At 47.5% G+C, this 18,774-nt stretch overlaps 1 protein-coding gene across 1 annotated transcript in view; it reads right to left on the bottom strand.

Annotated features, from left to right (window-relative positions):
- Positions 1-18,774, bottom strand: part of CYFIP2 (cytoplasmic FMR1 interacting protein 2) — a 106,826-nt gene that overhangs the window by 18,999 nt on the left and 69,053 nt on the right. Inside the window, exons 24-26 of the mRNA XM_079771342.1 lie at positions 9,578-9,721; positions 7,995-8,085; positions 6,847-6,977 (exon numbers count right to left, since the gene is read on the bottom strand). Of these exons, the coding sequence (XP_079627468.1) occupies positions 6,847-6,977; positions 7,995-8,085; positions 9,578-9,721 (366 nt within the window). The remainder of the gene's footprint in view (positions 1-6,846; positions 6,978-7,994; positions 8,086-9,577; positions 9,722-18,774) is intronic.

Genomic DNA, 18,774 nt, shown 5'->3' with positions numbered 1-18,774 from the left:
CTGATAGACCATCAAATACCACAAAAACCTCATGTTCCCAATGTAGTCCATGAGGTTAATGGGGGATTGCTTTCTCTCGGTTAAAGGATAGAAAATTCAAAATGCATATTTTAAAAAAACAGGGTCACTGTGATCCCAGGCATGCTGGGCTCATGTAGAACAATAACCTCTCCCTTTAGGCTCTGTTTCTGGGTGAAAAACACCATACCATTTTAGCAGATTTCCTAAAGGTAGTCATCAGAGCAATCTTAGAACAATATTTTCTCAAATAACAGTTTGCTCTGAGTTTTGAGGCCACAAAAAGACACATAACACTAACATGAATGTCATATGTTTTTATCTTTGTCAAGTGAGTGAGGAGAAATGAGCTGGCAAACTGGAGGTCGAGCCCCCACAGGAATCCCCTGCGGTTTTCTGGCTCAGAAAGGCAGGGAGGGGATGGGGCCTGACCAGAGAGCCCAGCGGTCTGGTTTAAACATTCCCTTATATGGATGCACATAGATGGTCAGTGTCTGAGCTTCCCGCATACTGAGGCTAAGCCCCAAGGATACAGGGCCTGTGGAGCAGGCAAGAAATTAGGCTTCCTACATCCACACGACCCTCCTTGGTACAGAACGTACCAGCTGTAGCTTCTGGCCCCTCATCTGGGGCTGCAGGTACAGGGGGAAGCTGAGGTGCGGTCCACGTGCTCCTGCTCCGTGGGCCCTCCCTTCCAGGAGCCGGCTCTCTGTAGCCCTGGCTAAATAAATCAGGAATTTAATCTGATCTGATTCTGTGTGTGGTCTTCCCCACCAATCTGCGCCTCACCTGCATTAATGCTCCATATTGTGATGTCTCACCTCCCCCCCTCCCCCCACCCCCCGAATTGTCAAGAGGAAAAATAATTATTATTCTGGATCAGAATCATGTGTGGTCAACTGGGAAAGCTCTACAACCAAGAAACTGGCCTAGAAAGTAACTCTCTTCCCCCTTCCCCCCGCTCCCCCCAACAAGTGCATGTCCATGTCTACCAAGGTGGGCATTTCCCAAAGGGTACAGGTTGGGGGTACAGGGAAAGGGCATTTCATAATAGTGAGTCATACAGTGAGAAAGTTACTGCCTTTCCAGTTTCCTATCCATCGTTCTGACAATTTTAATGAGAAAGTCTCCATTTGCAGCCTTTCCTAAGAGCAACCCTATTACCTCTTGAAACACGTGCTAAGCTGCTCTGTTTTTAACACAGAGAGGGAGCAGGCCTCTGGTGCAGAGGCCCGGGCAGGCGGCAGCTGGAATGACACAGCCTTGCCTTATGCTGATTGAATTTATTATTCTGGTTGCTTTCTAAGGGTGATAAGAGATGATGAGTTTTTCATGGAGGTGATATTAAAAGTGTTTCTTGAAAATAAATTGAAGTTATGAAGTAAGCAAATTGAAATAAAAATATCATGTAAGGAAAGGACCTGTGGTCCGCAGGTACAGCAAGAACTGGGACAAGCACACAGCAGTGACTGAGCTCTGGAAACAGCAGTTCAAGGAGACCCCTTCTAGGTCAGGGGCTCTCCATCCTGGCTGCACGCCTCCGCTTGGTGAAGATCACTTTCACGACTACACAAAGTGAAAACATATACATGAGGGAAATCTATACGCTGAGACATGAAAGCGTCTGGAAGGCGTCCTGCGGAATGTGAACAATGGCTATGGCAGCGTGGTAATGTGGCTTTTGTGTTCTTTCTGCTCCTCTGGGTGTTCTAGCAGTGAATTTATTTCAGTTATGCAACAAGGCAAACCCAATTAAAGGGACTATAAAGTGGGAGCAGGAGATAAAGGAACCAGATGTGAAGCTGGAATTAAAACAAAAATAAGAAGTAAAACCCAAAACCCACGCAGCAGTCTGCACAGTGCCACGGATCGCCTCTCTGTCCCTGAGTGCCAGCCAGAAGGCTCCTGGTTCTCGCCCGACTCCCGCTCTAGCTGAACCCCTGGGAAGGGCGTCTCCCTCGCAGGGCCTCAGTTTCCATTCTGTGAAATGGGGGATTGCACTGGATCGGTGGTTCTCAACAGGGGGAGGTTTTGTCCTCCAAAAGAATATCCGGCAGTGCCTGGAAACCTTTTCCGTGTCATACTGGGGAGGGTGCTACTGGCACCTACTGGGTAGACCCCAGAGATGCTGCCCAAGATCCTACAGTGCACAGGACGGGCCCCTACAACAAAGGATTATCTGCCCAAAATGTCAGCGGTGCTGTGGCTGAGACAATTACCCTGGATGGTCTCTGATGGTTTCCCCAGATCTGACCTACATTCGAGTCTGTGGGTTTGGGCCCAGCATCTCCTCACCTCCTGTAAGAGAAGCAAGGCTCTCACGGCCGACCAGACTGTGGCTGTGGCCCACTCAACTATGAGGGGGAGAGAAGAAATAAACAACAGGGGTCAAAGGCAGGAAACAGGCTCAAGTCCTCAGTGGGAGGCCTGGCAGTAAAAGGCAGATGTGGACTGAGGTCTCCCTTCCTCACATGAATGAACAGGGCCCCCTCCTGGTGCATGTCCGCATAGCAAGCAATGGGCTGATGGACGGAAAACCACACAATATTTGAATAAAAACATGGTGTCGGTGGGATATATCCCTAATGACCACCTTATGACTTCTCGGGGTAAAAGAGGAAATACTAGTCAATCACAGCAGAATTTCCTTGAAAAACATAACAGACTTATAAACAGTTACTTAAGAAATGCTGACTCATTTTAGATTAGACTCAGAATATTGAAGAGCCTGCCACAACCAGACCCTTTTGTGGACGCTTGATAAATGACAGGTGCAGCATGACAATGCAGAGTGGGGAGGAGAGGTCTTTTTAATCAGTGGTGCTGGGCCAACTTGGCAAGAAATGAGATTGGATTCCTACCTCCCAGGAAACACAAGCATCCAGTCCAGATACATAACACACGTAAAGGCCTATTACGCCTTAAAAGGCTAAACTCTAAAACTTTCAGAAGATAACTTCATGACTTTACAGTAAGGAAGACTTTTTAAATAAGTCAAAGAGCACCAGCCACACAGGGAAAAAAAAAAAAAGATAAAATACACCACACCTTAGGAACTTCTGTTCATCAAAAGACAAGCTGTAGGAATATATTTGCAATACGTATATCCACAATATATAAATAACAGCCACAAATCAATAAGAAAAAGGTAAATCAATAAGAAATAGGCGAAAACACTGAACAGCATTTCACAAAGAGGCGGTCCAAATGGCAATACCATATGGAGAGACTCAGCCTCATTGGTCATCAGGGAAGTAAAAGCCATAATGAGATATCATGACACATCTACCAGAATGCCTATGATTGTTGAAAAGAGAGAAATAAAGCGTTCACGAGGATGCAAAGAATTAAAACTCCAATACCTCGCTGAATGGGAAACTAAATGGGTACAACCATTTTGTAAAACTGCTTGGCAGTCTCTACTGAAGCTAAACATGTGTCTATACATTGACTCAGCCATTGTACTGCCATGTACTTACCTGATACAAATGAGAGCGTATATTCACCAAAAGAAATGTACAAGGATATTCATGATAGCTCCTTTCATAACAGTATCAAACTGTAAATATTCAAATGTCCATCCAAAGTAAAATGGACAATTCAATTAATCTATGCAGTGAGAATACTCCATATTCTGTATATTACTGGATGTACAGTGGACCTTAATTAAAAGCACCAAGAAAACAAACACCCCACTCCATAGGTGTATGGGGTTCTGTACTAATATTGCACCCTAAATATTAAGCACCTAAGTTAAAGAAGAAAATACTTTGTCTAAGTAATCACTTTTCTTTTTAAATATAATGATTTTTTACAGAGAGGAAGGGAGAGGGATAGAGAGGTAGAAACATCGATGGGAGAGAAACACTGATCAGCTGCCTCCTGCACACCTCCCAATGGGGATGTGCCCGCAACCAAGGTACATGCCCCTGACCGGAATCGAACCTGGGACCCTTCAGTCCGCAGGCCGACGCTCTATCCACTGAGCCAAACCGGTCAGGGCTAAGTAATCACTTTTCAATTTATATTCTCTCTACCTAAAAAGTAATGAGATACTAATAACTTGTTAAAAAGGCAAGCCACAGAATGAGAGAAGGTGCTTGCAGAATATCTACCAATATGGAGCCCACACCAGAAAAAACTGCAAGTCTGTTAGAAAAAGACAGATGACACCAAAGAAAAATGGGCAAGACTTCTCACTTTGTACTTTTCAGTATCTTTCCAGGTTTTCTAAACTATTATATGCACTTCTACCTTTTTATATTTACTTTCAGTTCAATAATACTACACAAATATACTTTCCATGTAAAATATCAGACACTCCAGATAAAAGTAAAGTCCCTATTGACCTTTAATCCTGATCCCCTCCAATAATAGAGAAAATGCCTAAACTATTATGCTTTTTTTCCTAGCTTTTTTTTTTTTTTTTAAATGCAGTAATCTTTTTTGGGTTTTAATGTTTTGTTTATTTTACATGTATGGCATCATACTGATGTGTGTCTTGTCTTGGAACTAGCTTTTTCCCCACTCAATATTATGACTTTTACCATGTTTTCTGCTGGTATGTACAAAGTTACTGTAGTTATTACCTTACTCTTTTAAAAAAAAAATTTTTTTTTATTGATTTCAGAGAGGTAGGGAGAGGGAGGGAGAGAAACATCAATGATGAGAATCATTGATTGGCTGCCTCCTGCACACCCCACAGTAGGGATTGAGCCTGCAACCTGGCCATGTGCCCTGATCAGGAATCGAACCATGACCTCCTGGTTCATAGGTCAACGCTCAGCCACTGAGCCAATCGGCCGGGCTAGTACCTTGTTCTTTTTCATGACTTCAGAGTCCTCCATAGAATGGATGCTCCAGTCACACTCTTTCCTCTTTGCCATCCCCCCCATCTTTGCTCCTAGTTCCCCTCTTTAATGAGAACAATTGGTATGTTATTTAAATATGTATGTAATTCTAGCTTCATAAAGTAAAAATCTCCAGAAAGCTTATGCCTCATTCCAACTTCAGAAAGTGTCATGGCTTTGAGGATTTCCCCAGCTGTCTACGTAGAAAGCAGAGTGCACAGCTTTGGGGAGCCCTGACCTTTGCTATGTGCCCGCCCCCTGTCCCCCAGGACTGGGAATGGTACTAAAAACCTATGACTTTGTTTTTCTACCTCGGTTGCTGATGTGCTGTGTGACCTCGGGCGAGTGGCTCCCCTCTCTGGTTCCTCACTTCCCCACTTATGAATGGGGGGGCGGGTGGGTTGGAACATATACTCTGTGGGGGTCTCTCTCAGCTCTGAAGTGTCCTGTTGTCCTCAGTGATACATGCAAGTGATCACCAAGGCAGGGATGCCTGAGAAAAATGTTCCTTTTCCTGTAGCCCCGTCCATAGTCTGCCTCTCAGGGTCTGTCAGGAGAAGTGTAATCAATGCTAAGGAGGCGCGCACAGACCTGAGGCTTCAGGGACCTGCACCCTCCAACCCCCCCACCCCCCGCGCCCCTGGAACATCTCCTCATCTTCCTGAGGCCTTGAGCAGAGCAGTGCTTCCTACTTATCTCATCCCTATGACTGCTGAAGGCTAAGTTGCCATGGCAACCCAGGCCCACTGAACCACGTTATAAACCTGTTTCTATAAAGAGGAACACTTAGCTGCCTGGAGAGTCCTTCTAAAGGGGAGCAGAGAGGCAATTACTCATGGAGGAGGAGCAAGCCTGCATATTTCAGACCTTCCAGTGCGTACATGTCCCTCCTGTGGAGATGGGACCCTGAGGCATGGACTTACAGACAACCGGAAGCAAGAACCTTCCTGGTCTCTTCTTCTGAGCTCTTGCTATCATGGTCTCCTCCACATCTCTCTCTACTTTGGTTCCCCTCCTTCCTAATGCCTTCCTTTTCCCTCCCTTCTCCATGTGCCTGCCTGCAAGGTGACCCCTGGGATGGACAACTGCAAAAGCCTCGTCCTTGACTCACCTTTCAGCCAGTCCTTCTCCGAGTGGCCAAAGGGGCCTTTAAAGAAAGTCAATCAGACCCCCTCACTCTCCATCTCACAAGGGGATGGCCAGGGACTGCGGCCACCTGCTTCTCCCCCCTCAGCCCCGACCTTGGCCCCTTACCCTCCGCAGTCCAGCTCACTATGGGCTGCTTTTTCTTAAAGACGTTCAAGCCTCATCCTCTCCTGACACCCATCACTCTCTATGTGTCCTATTTCCCTCAGCACGTACACCATCTGCATTCACAATCTCTGCTTATTTACTTCTTCCACTGCCTCCCTCTCCGGAATAAAAACAGCAATAATCTGTCTCTCCTGTTCCTGGCCATTTATCTTCCACCCAAACCTGCACCTGGCCAGGCGCAGGCTATCAACACCCTCAACACCACAGCAGGCTCTCGGTTCTATGTCCCCATTAAACCCTGCACTCGTCCCTCATGGCACTGACTGTGACTGTGACCACATCACTTCTGGGTAAATACTACTCAAATGGGTCTCCTCGTGACTGCCCAGGACACGAGGCAGGGACTTGGCTACTGCTATGTCCAGAAGGGCAGTGCCTGTCCTACGGCAGCCAAGGAGTCATTATTTGTTTAATGAGTGACGGGAAAATTAAGACTCCCAGATGGCCAAAGTCTGGCCGCTAGTGAAGGTGGGCAGGGTGGGACCCGCGTTCCTCCCTAGCGCTCGGATGGTCGAGCCGTCTGACACGGAAAGGGGGGGTGTGGGCCCCACCGGAAGAGCGTGGATCTTGCTGCAGGCCCTGGTCAGGTGTGGTGGGGCCTCAGGAGTCTGATGCGGGAGGGTTCCTCCCAGCCTGGGACGCTCCCTCTGGGCTCAGGACTCACCAGAGCTTGCTCTATAAGCAGGCAGAACAGGATGGCGTTGCCCACTTCCCTCAGGCTCTGGAACACGTCTGTTTTGAGCTCTGCGTACTCAATGATGTCCTTCAGCTGGTGGTGGAAGAACTCCAGGATCCCTGAGGGTGCAGGGGGGCGGTCAGCGGGGAGTTGACACAGCTCAGCTGGGTTCATGGGACCTGTCAACTGAGCAGCAGCCCCAGACCTGACTCGGGGACAGCCAAAAGCCAAACCTGTGGGCCCTGGGGTAAGGCTTCCTTCAGGCTCAGTACTAGAGAAAGATCAGGAGGCAGGTTCCAGTCTTTTATGGAACAAAACAGAACACACACACACACACACAGTGAGCAGCCCTGGGTCTTTCCCAGTCCCTCCAAAAACTTTCCTGAATTCTCAATAATGACAGGCATTAACATTTATTTAGCAGTATTAGATGCTGTGCTAAGGACTTTATCTGCAATCCCTCATTTGATACTCATAGCAACACTATGAATCAGGCACTATTACTCTCGTTTTCAGATGAGGCTAAGAGAGGGTAAGTGGCATGCCCAGAGTCACACAGCTTAGTACATGGGGCAGCTGAGACTGAGCACCAGAGTTTTCGGCCCCAGCCCTTCCCTGTTCTAAATCACACTGACCCAGCAGACATCTTCCTGGATGCCCCAAGCCCCCAATTCAGTCTCTACTCCACTGACTATGAGGGAAGGGGAGAATCACTTCTCTGCCCAGATGTCAAATGGCAAAGACTCCTGTTTCCGGACTCACATTAGAAATGCCACCTGGGGCAGATGGAGGATGGAATCCTAGAGATGCTAAGCTAATGAAGACCTTTATGAGTAAACCTTGCTCTCCCGTTTGCATCCTCGTACAACTTCCCAGCAGGCCTGTGAGGCAGGCCCAGCCGCCATCAATTGCCTTCGCTGATGGAAGAAGACTACCGCTCAGAGGGATAAAAAAATGGTTGGAGGCTAGCTGCTAGCTAGTGGCAGAGGGAGGATGCAAACCCAGAGCTCTGCCAGCGTGTGGGTATTTTAGAGAAGCAGACCCTCCAAGGCAGGTGGCCGGAGTCCCTTCCCACCACGGGAGGGGTTTGCATTATTTTCCTCTCACCACCCCTGCCCCGGTTCCCCATCACCCACCTGGGGAGCCATACTCATGCCGGGGCAAGCGGCATATCTTGGGCATCACTTCGATCAGTGTTTTCACATACTGGAGAATGGTCCCCTGGAGCTGAGAAAACAAGAGTAAAAAGGAAATAATCCACTGTTGCTGCTCAGGTGCATCTCTAGGCTGAACGCTGGGCTACAGGGGTGTACAGGGGGTTCTGCTGAAACCAGTGGGTAAGTGCGATGCTGAATGTGTCCCTAAATTCATGTGTTGAAACCCTAATTCCCAATGTGATGGTATTTGGAGATGAGGCCTTCCAGAGGTAATTAATCATGAGGGTGGGGCTCTCACGTGGGATTAGTGCCCTTATAAGAAGAGACAGGCGAGAGATGATGTCTCTCTGTCATGTGAGGACACAGCCAGGAAGCAATGAACTAGGAGAAAGGCTCTCACCAGAACCTGACCATGCTTGCCCTGATCTTGGACCTCCAGGCTCCAGAACTGTGAGAAATAAGCATGCTGTTTAAGCCATCCAGTCTGTGGTATGTTTGTTACAGCAGCCAGAGCTGACTGAGACAGAAAGGCTCTGTTCCCTGATAGGACAGGGCAGGTTCTCCCCTAACGATGGGTGGCAGCCCCGGTGCCCTTTCTAAGGGAAAATGGGCCATTATAAGACAGAAGAGGGAGCTTTCTCATTAGCCCCCTGGGCTTATAGACTTTAGGGAGGACAGTTTCTAGGCATGCTGTCCTTCCTGGGGTAGGGGGCTTACATGGGACCCAGACTAAGAGTTGAAATGAAATGGGGCCAGATAGCTGTGGAGACTGAGACAGTCTCTTCTTCAAGCAGGGAAAACCCATAGCACATTTATCCACCATGTCCAAGACTTCTTTAATCAATTCACATTTTCTGGATTGAGCGTCACAGTTCATAATCCATGGCTCCACACAGCTGCTACCAGAGAACTGGAGTTAGCCAGTCAATCCTTCTTGACATGCCTGACATGGTTATACATTACTTTTTTATTTCTCTTTCATCAGCTCAAATTTTCAGGAAAATCTTGTTTCACCCTTGCTTTAACAGTGTTGCGGGGAATTAAATGAAGGTTCAGATGACCATACGTGGGGCAGAGACAGAATGGTGATAAAGGGATTGGCTTGAGGCCAGTGCAGTATTGGTAACAGAATTTAGCAAGAAATCTCAAGGGGAAGAAGCACGGTGATTGATTAGAGATGTCTGCCAGGGGCATGGGAGGTGAAAATGGTAGCACCCGTGCCATAGGTATACCATGCAGAAATTAGACAACATGGCACAGGAGGGGACTACGCGCAACCATTACTAGACCCTGAAGGTCAATGTCAGGATTGCTGAGTTCAGTCATGAAGCACAGGGAGTAAGCCCAGGGTCAGACAATGAGAGGCATAGGCACAAGTCGGAAGGATCACAGAAATGTAACAGAGCAACAGGTAAGAGGAACCAAGGGATAAGGGGAAAGGTCTCTACCTACAGACACAGCTGACGTGTCTTGATTTCAGAGCCGGGTAAAAAGTGACAGCAGATCTTGTTCCTATCCACCATGCTGGGGCACATCCCAGGCCTCATGTGGCCCGTCCTTACCAAACTCTTGACGATCTTCAGCAGCTCCTCCATGACCACGGCGATGCCCTGGTAGCCCAGGAGTCTGCAGATGGTCTTGAAGTGAGGGGGCCCCACGAAGTTCCTGTAGGAGCTGTAGATGTGGCTGTAGGCGATGTTGAGAGGCTGGAGAAGAGAGGATGTGCAAGATAAGCAGCTGAGCATGGGATGGATGCCGGCCTGCGTCCTGTCCAGGTGGGAGAAGTAGCACTGACAGAAAGGATGGAACCTGACGTCACCCGGTGCTCTCACTGGGCACGCCGGGGAATATGTTTACAAGATGCTGGCCATGGAGAGAGGTATGGTCAGTGGCCACAAGATGGAGCAAAGGCCACTAGATGGAGCAGGGGTTCCCCAGGGAAAGAGGATAAAGAACTTCCAGGCGAGTATCTTTTTTACAAAGACTCTTGCTACCCCAACTGTCCACCCCCCGGAGTTTTACAAACTGAGCTATGGGGTGGGGGTAAAAAGGACAATTTTCTTTTTCTAGAGACATTTTTGACCTAGAAACTGGCTGGAAGAACCCTGTGAAAACACAATAGCAGGTTAACACTGGCTTCTTTCTTCTACTTTAGTTGTCTCCGTCTATGACAGGGCGGGGTCTTGGGAAGGAACAGGCCTGGGCGTCAGGAGACCTCTGCTGAGTGCTTGGGAAAATCAGGTTCCTCATCTATGAAATGAGGGGGCTGGATCAAACCAGGGGTTTCCTAACTTTCTGAGTAGCTGTCCAAAGGAAAGATGCCATAGGAACTAATATGCGAAACAGACAAAAGCAGAGCTGCTCTGTTTGGGTGTTGGTGGGGGCCTTAGGGCCCCGGCCACGGATTGGCCACCTCCATATCCTCAGAACCCCCACGACACCTTTGGTGAACAGGGGGATCTCTGTCTGAGAATATATGACCAAAATATAGGTCTCTCAATTGCTGTCCTGTGGATACCAGAGTTGTCACTGACTTTGTTTTGAAATGCTGCCACTTACAGAGCACCTCATGCGAGGCTCCGTGAAGCCTTCCATGTGCAATCTCATTTAACCTGCACAACAAACATGTGGATATGGCCAATCCTTAGTCCCATTTCACAGACAAGGGAACGGAGGCTCAGGGTGGTTAAGTAGCTTGCCCAAGGTCACACAGTTCACAGGTAACTGAGCCCTGATCTGCACCCAGGTAGGTCAGATTCCAAAGCCCACATTCCTAATCTCTGCTTACAATGGCGGACTTTGGAACTGAATTCTATTATAAACCATACCCATTTTTTAGATAAGGCCTCACTCCAAAGCTTAATTCTGAGTGTAGTTTTCCTGCCCGGAATGATAAAAACCTTGAACACAAACCATGCATATACGAGACCACACCTGAGAGTCTACTAGCTGAAATTCTCTAGTAGTTGGCTAATGAGAAATCCTACATGAATGAACCGGGAGCTGTAAACGATGCGTTTGGAGGACTGCAAGGGTCTCCACTCCCTCCAGAGCCATGGCGGGAAGATTTAATTATGTTCAGTCTAGGTTTTGGGTTAAGTATGTTTCAGTGTAGATGAATTCTTCTAAACTTTACAAACTAAGCATCACGATCATCGTGCCCTCTACTATCAAGGATACGTGAACACACCTGGGAAACCCACTGGCAACGAGGATTCGTGAGAAGCAGAACACCCACGCATCCAGCAGGTTGAATGACAGTTCGTTTGGGAAGCTAATGCCTACGTGTGGGAGGCTCAGAAAGTGACAAAGAGCAGCTCCACACTCCATTCAGATGTGCTGTCACAGTAAACTCTGCCCGAACCTGGCGGGTGGATAGCTTGTGTGTAGTTCCTAAGGATTTCTAAGTGTTGCGGGGCAGGAATGGTTTATGCAGGGCGGGAACTATAACTGACTTAAAGCATGATGTTCACTAAAGCCGATGTTCAGCAAATCCTGGAAGTATATGAATTGTTGAGTTTGATTTAGCTGATCATAGGGGCCAGGCCATATCGTTTTCTGTGTGAGTAAAACAGGCCACCCAGTCTAACAGAGCTGAGTGTAGGGTGGGGTGAGTGAGGCACTAGAGCACAAAATGTTAGGAAGGGCTCTCTCTCTGTCTGTATTCCAGTTCTGGCTCTGTTCTCAGAGCCTCATTCTTTATTCTCCTGCTTCCATGGCTAGGGATGAGGAGTATATCGCCAACACCAAACCAACCATGGCTTACCTCTGGTAGGGGAAGAAGACTGACTAGAAAGGGGCAGGAGAGAACTTTCTAGGCGATGGAAATGCCCTACATGTTGCTTTGGTTGTTGACTACACAGATGTATATATATATTTGTCAAATGAAACTACATGTACCCTTATGATTGTGTATTTATGGACGAGTGGTTGTATTTCCCCAACTTCTTATGTTGAAATCCTAACCCCTATCTGTGGGACTTTTGGGAGGTCATTAAGTCATGAGGGTGGAGCCTTCATGAATGGGATTAGTGCCCTTGTAAGAAGAGACGCCAGAGCTTCCCCCAATCCCCATGATGTGGGATACAGTGAGAACAAGGCCATCTGCAAACCAGGAAGCAGGCTTTCACCAGACACCAGATCCACTGGCACCTTGATATTGGACTTCCCAGCCTTGAGGTAATAAAGAAATTTCAAGCCACCCAGTTGATGGTAATCTTGTTATAGCAGCCGGAACTAAGTGGATTTTACTATATATGATTATGTGTGCATATAAAAGTAAATAAAAAAACCCACTGGGCTACATCATAGCCTAATTTACTTCCCAACGTTTGTTTTCAAAGATTAAAAAACAACCTTAATTTAATTTTCTCCGGAAGAGGGCTGCAGCTCGAGCCTGGACAGGCATGAGGGAATGGTGACCTGGCTCTGCTCATGGCCCCAAGGGGCACTTGACAGGGTGCATGGGCTGCCATAACTCCCTTCCATTCTCCCCACACACCACGCACTCTGGGCCTCGCCTCTGAACCCAGTAAAGCTCTGAGCACGTTTCCTTCATCCCCTTTCAAATCCTATATAATAAAAGGGTAATATGCAAATCGACTGAACAGTGGAACGACGGGTCACTATGACGTGCACTGACCACCAAGGGGCAGACGCACAATGAAGGAGCTGCCCCCTGGTGGTCAGTGCACTCCCACAGGGGAGTGCTGCTCAGCCAGAAGCCAGCTCACAGATGGCGAGTGCAGGGGTGGTGGCGGTGGTGGGAGCCTCCTCTGCCTCTGAGGCAATTGGACACCCCCCCCCCCCGCCCTGCCCAACCCGAGGGCTCCTGGACTGCGAGAGGGCACAGACTGGGCTGAGGAATCCACACACCCCCACCAAAACCCCAGTGCACGAATTTCATGTGCTGGGCCTCTAAATGCCTATAAAAGGCATTTCTGAGCAGCAGGGTGATTTCCAATGGCTATCCCTGGAGGAGACAAAAAACAATCAGCTACTTTATTTCTTCTGTCTGATTCTATGACTTCTTTTTTTGCTTTGTCTGAGTCTATAGTTATAAACGGGCATAGGCACACCTGAGTTCAAATCCCAGGTCCATAAATTTACTAGCTAGATGATCTTGAGCTAATTACTTAACCTCCCTTAGCTTTGGTTTTCCCTAAGTAAAGATAATGCCATTTCCAATAGGGCTATTGGGAGGTTTAAATGAGATAACAGATAGAAAACACTGAGCCCAGTGCCTGACACTCTGCAAGCACTCATTGTAATAGCAGCCATTCCTAATGCTTTGTTCAATAATTTGGTAAGTAAACCAGGGAAATACAGCGTCCTGGTCAAATCCCCCCCAGCAGTCATGATGCTCTGAATGTGAAGAGGGGGGTGAGTACATGGGGTACAAGTCTACACAACACAGTGGATGTCCCACAGAGGACACAGCTTGGAACCAGCTGCTGAAATGCACCCCCAAATGCAGATTTTGCTTAATATTTACAACATTATAAAAATGAGAGTTGTGCAACAACAGACTGCACTGGGTAGGAGCTCTCCCTGCTGCAAGTGTTTGGGTGGAGGCTGAGAAACATGGCTCAGGTTGCTGGAAGGGAACCTGCCTGGGATTGAGCACTGGAAGGGATGGGATTAATGCTCCCTTCAGAGGTACAAGCTCCAGCGAGGTCTGCCTGGATGCTCATCCTCCCTGGCAGTCTTCTTAACCCCACCCAAGGAGCTTCTAGTACCAAGTCTTCTTTGGCACTTGCTGGCAAGCACACACACACACACAATATATATATATATATATATATATATATATATATATATATATATATATATATATATATATATATATATATATATGGTTCAACAGCCCTCCCCAGTTCTAGACAGAAGAGAAGAAAACTTTGGAATTGTTTTACCACACACAAGGGTTTTTAAAAGTCCCCCTTATAGGCCTGCTCAATGCACACAGGCAGCCTCTTGTTCTTACGTCAGTCTTGTATTCTGGTCTAGACCAGAAGTTTAAGCTTCAGCTGATGACTCAGGCTCAGGAAGGACCAGCATGAATTGAGCAGAATTTAAATCCAAGTGAACAAGCACCCCTCACCCCCAAAATACACCACGCCCATGCAAGAAGAAGCACACACACACATGCCAAAAAGTACATGCACACACACCCCCGGAGGGCACCCATCTGACCTGCTGGCTCAGCAAGAGGCTGGGCCCTATTGAGAAAATGTGGGAATATGGGAGCCTGGGCATTTTCTGAGGTTGGCAAAGAAAAACAGGAATGCAACATGGCTTGAGACATTGAAAACTGCTCCAAATCTCTTATACTGAACCAGTCCTGCCAACTGACTCAGGTTACAACCCAAGGGCCTACCTTAGAAATGAATTATGATTAGGATGGCTCACTTTTTAATATCAAGCTAAACAAGCTTGCACCATCCACACGGCACAAAATAATTTTATGAGATCTTAGGAGATAAATTATCCTGATTCAGGAATCAGAGCCATCTTATTAATGTGTGACATGGATGTGCATTGTTTTAAAAAGGCAAAACAGTATTTTTATGAGAGAAAAAAAAATGGTGAGCTCAACCTGGCAGATCCTGGACACTATATTATCTGTACATGGACCTTTTAAAAATTGTGATAAAGCATACATAACACAGAAGCTACCGTTTAAGACATGTTAAAGTGTGGTATATAGGCTTTTAGTCAGAAGGCCTCTTTCACCAGATAGTAAACAGGGCCAGCCACTTCAAACAATGAGACCTATTTATTTAGCAAACTGAATTTGCAAGCAATTTGTATCTCCTTTCTGGAATCACAATTGCTGTTTTCCGAGATCCCCAGAGGAATTAAAACTGTTTCTAACTTCCTGTTTTAGTTATAATTTCTCTAATGTTCCTTGAGCAATCTGAATACTATCAGCCACCAACACAAACACTGCTCTCCAATCCGGTTCAGAAAGTGAGCTGCAGCTCAACTCTGAAATCCCTGCAGGTAAACAAATAAAACAGCAACACCAGGGAAGAGCACAGGTAAGAGGCACAAAGGACTGGCAACTTCTGAGTTACAAGTTCAAATCCATTGCTAGGGCATGGGGAAAACTGCGGATGTGTCTGTCTGTCCATCCCTTCTTGATGTCTAGTGAGCTGTAGGGCTGGGTCTCCAGCATCTGGGTTCCTTGTTGGTCTTCTCAGCTAAGAGGCTGGAAGAGTCAAGGCAGGTGCTGTAGAGACCTCAAGAAATGATGCTCCTCTTCCTTGTCTTACAAAGTCAGTCCTTTGGAGAAGGCGAGAGGGAGAGCAGGAACTAGGCCTTCCTATTCAGAGATACCATATCAACCCTCTAACACTAAATTTTTAGAGGAAACCAATGTCATCACTTTTTTTCATAATCGAATATAATAAGATGTGTATAATGCTTCTGTTTATGAACGTTTTCAGCTAATAATTTCTTCACAACTGTCCAGGTGCATTCTGTGGCTACAGTAGCAAATTACCAAATTGGGGTGGGGGGGCAAGAGGGGGCTTACAATGACAGAAATTTATTCTCTTGTAATTCTAGAATCCATCATCCAAAATCAGTATCACTGGGCCACAATCAGGTCAGCAGCGCCACACTTCTTCCAGACTCTCTAGAGAAGAATTCGTTCCTTGCTTCTTCCAGCTCTGGTGGCAGCCAGCATTCCTTGGGTTGTGGCTGCATCACTCCAATCTTCCAATGTCTCTGCTGAGATCTGGTCTTCTCCTCTGTATGTGTGTAACCTCCCTCTTTTTTTTAAAGTATTTTTATTTCAGAAAGGAAGGGAGAGGGAGAGATAGAAACATCAATGATGAGGAGAATCATTGATTGGCTGCCTCCTGCACAACCTCCACTGGGGATTGAGCCCACAACCTGGGCATGTGCCCTGACCGGGAATCAAACCCTGACCTCCTGATTCATAGGTCAACGCTCAACCACTGAGCTGGCTGGGCAAACCTCCCTCTTATAAGGACATTTGTGATGGCATTTAGGATTCATCCTGGCAATTCAGGATAATCTTCCTACCATACGATCCTTCACTTAATCACCTCTGCAAAGCCCTTTACCCAAATCAAGTAACATTCCCAAGTTCCAGGATCAGGACCTGATATCTCTGGAGGCCATTACCAGCCTACGACACAAAGTGATGCAGGTGCAACCATCCCCATTTAGCAGAGGAGGAATCTAAGTGAGGTGACTTGCCTGAGGTGGCATACAAGAGGATATTCTGCTATATGTATAAATTGCCAAAATCACGGAATTCTCTAGATGGTGAATAAATAATGTGTAGCCTGGGAGTGAGACCACGCAGACACGAGTAGGGATGGCAGCAGCAAAGTGGGTGGCACTGCTGGTGGTGGTGTCAGTGGGACCGAGGCAGAGTCCCCAGGTCAGGCCATGTGGTAAGAGCTGGGGCCCAGGTATGGACCCAGCTGGGATATACCCAGGTTACTACAGCAAAGCCCCTCAGGATGATGACTGAACGAGGAAGGCATTGCAGGACTAGGATACATTTCCCTGAGGTCAAATCATGCCTTGCGGCATCATGTAGCCATTGATGACCACAGCCATACTTGCTAAAGACCGAAAAATGATCAGGAAATCACTGGTATAATGGAAAGAATGGCTTGTGCCACAATCTGCATCACTTGGAAGGTAGCTGTATGATATGGCCTCCAGATTCCTGAGGGAAGGTAGCATCATGCAGGGTACAAACCTTGCCCATTGCAGCCTGTGGACTAACCAACTCAGGAAATGGCTCTGACCCGCTGACCTCTTCTTAGGTAATCACTGCTCCTCTTCCTAAGCCAGCACTTCGTAGAGAGGGGTTCATCTCACTGCTACTATAAGGCAGGCATTATTGCTGAGCCCTGGGTGCAATCAGTTTGGGGGCTCAGGTAAGCCCTCACGTGGTCCCTTTACCGCCACCTTCAGGAAGGGCATAGGAACCCCACTCCTGGCTGATTTCCTCAGGCAGTGATTTATATCTGGTGTACACAGCCTAGCCTGTACTCGTGGCAGAGCCTACAACGTGGACACACTGCAGATGGGCCTCCCTGAAGGTGAGCCAGGGTGCACGTGGCTGGGGTGTGATTTCCTGGGCCATTGACCTCACTCACAGAGCGCTGCACTGGCTCCCCTGGATGCTGGTGAATGGTGGTGCCCAAAGGAGCAGGATGAGCCCCGGCCAGGGATTCGGTTTCCACCCCAGGTTCTGCCACAGCCCGAGGAATGCTGTCCCTTCTCTCGGAATCCATGAAGCCAAAGGACTTGTAAGGCCTCATATTCTCAGCATCTCAACCTCTCAATAAAATGCTCAGTGTTAAAAATGTCAGCCAGAAGCATTAAAAAGAAATTCCCCTTTTCTGTGGCAAAGGCTCGAGTTCTATCTTATCACTCCACAGGCTCCTTAATTGGTATTTTTATTCCCCTCAAAATAACCTTTTCAAAAGGCACCTGCGGACTAGCACACTGGCCTTTCTGTGGAGAGGACGCCTTCGCGCTCTGTGGGGAGTTACCATTAGCAAGAATTACAGCAGATTGTGACAGGCCCCTGGGAGGGCCGAAGCCACGGGAAAGCCACACAGCACGCTAACCAAGGCCACGGGAAAGCCACAGAGCACGGCTAACCAAGAGACGCTGGACATCCCGACTCCACACCTCACAGAGACCATTGGCCCGGGGGTGGGGGTGGGGGTGGTTCTGTGACTCACCAGGCAACTCTTAGCGATTTTTTGACTATCCCTAACGTGAATCACAAGGAAACCTTCAGGGGTGCACTTGGCTACTTTGGCCAAAACTGAGAAGAAAAAAGCGGACTTTTAACAACACATAATTTGTGTAAATAATTCAGGTTTCCATCTATCTGAGCTAGGGTTGCTGTAACAGATTACCTCGGGCTCAGTGGCTTTAAGATGACAGAACTGTATTCTCTATTTCAGCCGTGCTCTCTGATCTCCCCAACAGAACAGTGGTAATGTATTCTTTTAAGGTAGAGGGGAAAAGAATGGGATGAAAGCTCAGAGGCAGGGAAATGAAAAAGGGCAAGGAAGCAAAGGCAGGATTCTTGAAAGAAAAGGAACGCTGGGGAACATCCAACCCAGGAGTAGTAAACAGTTTCTGGTGTCAACTCCAAGTGATTGACTGATAGCAGTTTCTTGGGAGGGGGTTGTGTTAAGAAGGACTCTGAGGCTGTTTCTGAGCCCCAGTGGGAGGAGCGCTGTATTAGTTCTGTGGGGCTGCTGTAACAAATTACCACAAATGTGGTGGGTTAAAACAATGGAAATCTCACATCGCTCTCAGTTCTGAAGGCCAGAAGCCTGAAATCAAGGAGTCAGCAGGGCCACGCCGCCTCCGAAGGCTCCAGGGGGGAATCCTTCCTTGCACCTTCCAGCTCCTGGCGACCCCTGGCGTTCCCTGGTTTATGGCAGCATCACTCCACTCTCTGCCTCTGTCTTTACATAGCTTCTTCCTGTGGTGTCTTTCTGTGTGTATATCTCCCTCTCCTTTTCCTCCGAAAGACACCAGTGATTGGATTTAGGACTCCCTCTACATCGAGTATAAGATCATTTTGAGATCCTTAACTAATTAATTCCTCAAAGACCCTATTTCCAAATAAGGTCACATTCTGAGGTTCTGTGTGGACCTGAATTTTGCGGGGACATTCAAACCAACCCAGGACAAGTACCACTATGGTTTAGTAAGCCTGACACAGGTTCAGGACTGGACA

Source organism: Cnephaeus nilssonii (genome assembly GCF_951640355.1).
Source record: "Cnephaeus nilssonii genome assembly, chromosome: 5".
Lineage (NCBI taxonomy): Eukaryota > Metazoa > Chordata > Mammalia > Chiroptera > Vespertilionidae > Cnephaeus > Cnephaeus nilssonii.
This window is presented reverse-complemented; position numbering and strand designations above follow the sequence as displayed.